Source organism: Rhinopithecus bieti, unplaced genomic scaffold (genome assembly GCF_001698545.2).
Source record: "Rhinopithecus bieti isolate Rb0 unplaced genomic scaffold, ASM169854v2 scaffold_35536, whole genome shotgun sequence".
In the NCBI taxonomy this organism is placed as follows: domain Eukaryota; kingdom Metazoa; phylum Chordata; class Mammalia; order Primates; family Cercopithecidae; genus Rhinopithecus; species Rhinopithecus bieti.
In genome coordinates, this window is record NW_016814959.1 from 174,343 (window position 1) to 180,856 (window position 6,514).

Below are 6,514 nucleotides of genomic sequence, written 5' to 3' on the forward strand. Positions count from 1 at the left end.
ATATATAATATAAACTATATTATATAATACATGATATATAACCATATATCATATATCACATATTTTATTTTATTTTATTTATTTATTTTTTTGAGACGGAGTCTTGCTCTGTTGCCCAGGCTGGACTGCAGTGGCCGGATCTCAGCTCACTGCAAGCTCTGCCTCCCAGGTTCACGCCATTCTCCTGCCTCAGCCTCCTGAGTAGCTGGGACTACAGGCACTCGCCACCTCGCCCGGGTAGTTTTTTGTATTTTTTAGTAGAGACAGGGTTTCACCGTGTTAGCCAGGATGGTCTCGATCTCCTGACCTCGTGATCCACCCGTCTCGGCCTCCCAAAGTGCTGGGATTACAGGCTTGAGCCACCGCGCCTGGCGCATATATTTTATAATATATAGTCATATATTATATATTATATATGATTATATGTATAGATGATATGTGATATATGATATAGTTATAATACATTATATATGATATATAGTTACATATTATACATTATACATGAAATATATAATATATAACCATATATCATATATAATATATTTTATAATATATAGTCATATATATTATATGTGGTGATATGTATATATGATATGTGATATATATGCTATATAGTTATATATAATATATACGGTTATATATCATATATAATATATGGTTATACACACACACCCCCCCCCACCAGGAATAAAAACTGAAAACATTAACTCATAATTTAAATCAGAATTTTTATTTTTTTGAGAGAGTCTCACTCTATGGCCCAGGCTGGAATGCAATGGCGTGATCTTGGCTCACTGCAACCTCTGCCTCCTGTGTTAAATCAGATTTTTAATTGCAACCTGATTATCATTGCAACGATAAAACTAGTAACCAGGGAATCTGACTACATTGATAATAGGTTTAATATTCCTATTGTATTAAAGCTGAAATCCCCTTACTTTTAAAAGGTGCTTCATAAATTGATGTAGAAGATGAACTTTTAAAATTAATTTGCATATCTTATGTGTCATAAAGTAATACTTACTTGCTTTTCAGTGCCGAAAACCCGATCAGCACTTCAAACCCTATTTGACTCCTGATTTGCCTAAGCGACTACACTATGCCAATAACGTCAGAATCGACAAAGTTCATCTCTTTGTGGATCGACAATGGCTGGCTGTTAGGTTCGTGTATCTGTTTACTTATCTCATAATGCCTTTAACAACCATCTGTCATTGTAAGTCTACTTAACCTTACCCTGCTATTATCATCACTGAGTTTTCCTGAGCATTGATATTTTCTTGACTTTTTGCATGCTATTTAGCAGTTCTGCATTTGAAGTGATTGTTATTAGATTGCTGATTTTAGCATCCTTATCTTCACAATATAGATGATATTGAGGGGGAAGGCTAAGACTGTGCCCAGGGACTATAAGTGCCAGCACCTTCTTACCCCCACTATGCAGCAGACAGATGATATCAGCTGTCTTTCAGCCTGATAGAGAGTGAGTGATTACACAACTCTTTAAGACCTTTGTCATCTTTGTGGTTTTTATAAAAGAGCACATATAGGGCTGTAAGACCAAGCTAATGAATTAGTTGTAACATTTATTTCTTATTACTATTTATAATTGCAATTTATGTTGATTATTGAAACATTTGCAAAATTTAAATGTGCTTAGAGAAAACAAAAACCATTTTTGACTTTGTGCATGCTATTTAGCAGTTCTGCATTTCAAGTGATTGTTATTAGACATTATGACTTACTCCATCTTAAATAACCAATTAATCCATTGATTCAACGTTTTATTGTATGCTTGTCATGTATGCGCCAGGCCCTGCTCTAGGCATTTGAGATACAGATCTGTCTCCTGCTCTCATGTACTGTAGTGGAGAAAACTGAAAAATAAGCCAGCAGACAAATAAATATACACTTTGTGATAGCTAAACTGACAATTCCTATTTTTGAATTTCATGCCAGCACTTTTTTCCTCATGCGTAAGTAGATATAAAAGTATCTGGACTTTACGGCATTTTCTAGCCTATTTAATATGTATGAATGTAATGCCAGGGGGATAGAATGACAATGGCAATACAGTGGCTAAGAGATATGTTTGACAAAGAAAAAGGAGATGACACTTTGGAAGGCCGATGTGCACAGGTCACTTTAGGCCTAGAGTTCGAGACCAACCTGGCCAACATGATGAAAAATACAAAAAATTTATAAAATACAAAAATTAGCCAGGCATGGTAGCACGGTAATCCATGCTACTTGAGAGGATGAGGCAGGAGAATTGCTTGAACCCGGGAGGCGGAGGTCGCAGTGAGCCAAGATCACACCACTGCACTCCAGCCTAGGCAACAGATTGAATTCGTATTTGATTCCATCAAAAAAAAAAAAAAAAAAAAAAAAGGAAAGAAAGGAAAGGAAAGGAAAGGAAAAGGAGATGAAAGAAGACAAGGGACAAGGGAATTAGGCTCCAACATTCAGGATCAGGAACTGGGGATTTGGCTAAGCTTATTCTACAAAATAACCTGGAAACCTGTTGGGCCTGAGAGTGCAGTTTCACACTGGTTCACTAGATGGTGCGGACCCCTCTCTTTGGGATCGAAGTTTATTAGCCCTTTGTGTACTGTGGCTCAGGACATTCTCTAGAAAGTATTTTCCTTAAATATGTGAACACAATTAAGCTCTACTAATATTATATACAATTTTTAGTAACTTAGGTATGTAATATATAAATAAATATATGTCCAAGTTGGGGTGCATTCTGCAAATATTTACTGTTGAGAGTCTAACACCAAAGAAGTTAGGTCACTGGTACAGAAGGAGAAAGGGCTATAAAGTGAGAGCTCACCTATCCAAATACCTCTGGGTATCATGCATTAATACCCAATCTCAAATGGTGAGCTGTTTATTCTTTTAAAAACCAGTACTGAAATGTTAAAAGAACTGCAACCCAAGAGTTCACAGTCAGGCTCCCCACCTAGCTAGGTTGTGGGAACTAGGAAAAATTAATATCTCAGAGTCTAATTTTTCTCATCTGTAACACAAGATTAGCCTAGTTTTATTAGTTTCTTGCCATTAACATATGAACTAAACTAACCTACGTCAAAGGAAATTTTGAATACAGCCTTAACAAGAGAGCAAGTGAAGAATCTAATCTGGGCCAGGCAAGGTGGCTCATGCCTGTAATCCCAGCACTTTGGGAGGCTGAGATGAGCAGATCACAAGGTCAGGAGTTCGAGACCAGCCTGGCCAACATGGTGAAACCCCATCTCTACTAAAAAAATACAAAAATTAACCAGGCCTAGTGGTATGTGCCTGTAATCCCAGCTACTCAGGAAGCTGAGGCAAGATACTTGCTTGAACCTGGGAGGCGGAGGCTGCAGTGAGCTGAGATCGCACCACTGCACTCCAGCCTGGGCAACAGAGCAAGACTCTGTCTCAAAAAAAAAAATAAATAAATAATCTAATCTCATTAAATCCTGGGTTCATTCTCTCCAACTCTTAAAACACAAGCCTCTGGCTACTTATTTTCTAGTGAAAGTACATCATCTTTAGTATAATGTGCTTTATTTGATAACTAGGTTAGATCCCCTTTGCACAATTATAGCAAATTTCAAAAGTTTGTATAATCTATTTTCATCATCATCATCATTATCTTTATTTTGCCTAAAATGTGTTAGATTTTACTAATTTCGGGAAACCTGATGTTTTGATATAGTAGAAGTATTAGTAAAGTGCTTTTAAAATAACGTGAATATTAGCTTTTATTTTGGAACAGCAACTGAGAAATAAATTTCAGGCACCTTTTTAAGAACTAGAGATAACCAACAAAACACCCAACCAAAGGATCTTTGTCCAGGTAGGAAGATAACAACTATAATCAGGTGGGATAACTATCGCACAAGTACAAGGCTCAAGGAAGCAAAAATTACAGACCCAGCTGTGAATGTCAAGGAGCATCAGAGAATGCTTCCTGATAAGGGTGGTTGCTGATTGGGTTTTGGAAGACTCATGATGGGACAGGATACACGTTGCCATACAGCAGGTCTGCCATGTACAGTCTGTGGGTTGTATAGTAGCATCCTGCCAACAAGGTGAGTGGGAGTGGAAATGGAATCTTTGCTCAGCTCACCAACCCTTAACGGGGGCTGCATTGGCCGGAGGAAGGGGATTCGTTTTTGTTGTTGCTGTTATTGTTTTTACCAAAAGTGCCATCTGCTTGCCAAGCCTTGAACACTGCCAGGCTGCATCCTTCAAAAGGCACCTTTTTTTCTCTCAATGATCTGCCCAGAGCACCTTTTTTTTTTTTTTTGAGATGGAGTCTCACTCTATCGCCCAGGCTGGAGTGTGGTGGTGCGATCTCGGCTCACTGCAAGCTCTGCCTCCCAGGTTCACGCCATTCTCCTGCCTCAGCCTCCTGAGTACTATAGGTACTACCTCCTGGGACTACAGGCACCCTCTACCACGCCCGGCTAATTTTTTGTATTTTTAGTAGTGACAAGGATTCACCGTGCTAGCCAGGATGGTCTCGATCTCCTGACCTCGTCATCTGCCCTCCTTGGCTTCCCAAAGTGCTGGGATTACAGGTGTGAGCCACCGCACCCGGCCTGAGCATCTTTTTAAAGCCAGCAGTAGCTCTAGGGCAAGGAAGGGTAAAGAGAAGGAGGCAGGTTTCCAGATGGAAGAACTAGATTCCAACAGTTGCAAGTAGTTCTGCATTGCTGGAGCACTGACTGCGTGAAGCTGTCATGTGTACAAAGGACCTTATCTGAAATGACAAAGGAGTGTGACTTTGATTTTGAAGAAAGTAGGCCATTGGTAGATACAGGTGGCTTGAGGTGAATACAGGGATATTTGCATTTGGAGAGTTCCTTCGAGATGCTACATGGACGAGGATGGTCTAGCACAGTGGTCCCCAACCCTTTACGCACCAGGGACCGGTTTCATGGAAGACAGTTTTTCCAGGATCAGAGCAGGAAGTGGGGGGTGGTTTCAGAATGATTCAAGCGCATGACATTTATTGTGCACTTTATTTCAGTTATTATTACACTGTAATATATAATGAAATAATTTTACAACTCATTATATTGTAGAATCAGGGAGCCCTGAGCTTGTTTTCCTGCAACTAGATGGTCCCTTCTGGGGGCGATAGGAGACAGTGATAGATCATCAGGCATTAGATTTTCATAAGGAGCATGCAACTTAAATTCGTTGCATGGGCAGTTCACAATAGGATTCATGCTCCTGTGAGAATCTAATGCCACTGCTGATCTGACAGGAGGCGGAGTTCAGGCAGTAATGCTCACTGATCCACTGCTCACCTCCTGCTGTGTGGCCTGGTTCCTAACAGGTGTGGGACCATGGCCCAGGATTTGGGGAACCCTAGTCTAGTGTGAAACAGGGAAGCCTGTTAGAAAGGTATGTAGTGACCCATTCCTGGGCTCGACGGCAGCCCCAAGGGAGTCCATGAAGCCACGGGGATGGTGAAACTGTATATAGTGCATCACCGGGAAGGTATTATGGTTAACTTAGAAGCCACAGTTTCTAGGATAGTCTTGCTTTTATCGTATTCTGTCTGACATTTGTTCTCATTAGAACATAGGTTTTTATTTCCAGCAGTGTTAAATAAAATTAGGGGTGTGTGTTGGGGGTGTATGTGTGTGTGTGAGCATGTGTGTGTGTGTGAGAAGGAAGATTCAGAAGTTCTGAAGGCAGGATGATCAATTCAGGAACTTGTTCAGGTCAGAGGATCCAGCTTAGAATGGTGGCAGTAGGCCAGGCATGGTGGCTCATGCCTGTAATCCCAGCACTTTGGGAGGCCGAGGTGGGTGGATCACCTCAGGTCAGGAGTTCAAGACCAGCCTACATGGTGAAACCCCATCTCTACTAAAAATACAGAAATTAGCCGGGTGTGGTGGCAGGCACCTGTAATTCCAGCTTCTTATGAGACTGAGGCAGGAGAATAGCTTGAACCAGGGAGGCGGATGTTGTAGTGAGCCAAGATCACACCACTGCACTCCAGGCTGGGTGCTAGAGTGAGACTCCATCTCAAAAAAAAGAAAAAAAGAATGGTGGCAGTTAAAGAGGAAAGAAAAGAACAAACAGGAGAGATGCCGCACAGGAAGACAGGACTTGGCAACTGATCTGGCATCAGGAGAGAAGTCTTGCTTATCTCCCACCTGTGCCATTACCCAGCTGTGGTAGAGAACCCCAGCCTTGATTTCAACTGTGTTAATTAGACATGGGGAAGATAATGGAGAATTTGTTCCAAAATATTTCATACAGGACTTGGAAGTTGAGCTAACTTATGACAGATAAAATCAACTCATTTTTCCAAGTGCCAGCTATCATTGTTCCATATGTAACTTCCAGAGCTAAATTAATGATTAGACATGAACATGAGGAGGTAGAGGGCAAATTTCCAAAGTTTTTACTTGGAAATAAATAGAAATTAGAGCTTTTCAAACAATGTTTTAATCTTTTGCTTCTGAATGAAATTTTGCAATATTTACTATGGTTTTTAAAT

The 6,514-nt window shown here is 40.4% G+C and overlaps 1 protein-coding gene across 2 annotated transcripts in view; it reads left to right on the top strand.

Annotated features, from left to right (window-relative positions):
* ENPP3 (ectonucleotide pyrophosphatase/phosphodiesterase 3) overlaps window positions 1-6,514 on the top strand; it is a 102,830-nt gene that overhangs the window by 64,133 nt on the left and 32,183 nt on the right. For both annotated transcript variants that reach the window (XM_017852799.1, XM_017852800.1), the window contains exon 16: window positions 1,036-1,163. In XM_017852799.1, coding sequence (XP_017708288.1) covers window positions 1,036-1,163 — 128 coding nt within the window. The remainder of the gene's footprint in view (window positions 1-1,035; window positions 1,164-6,514) is intronic.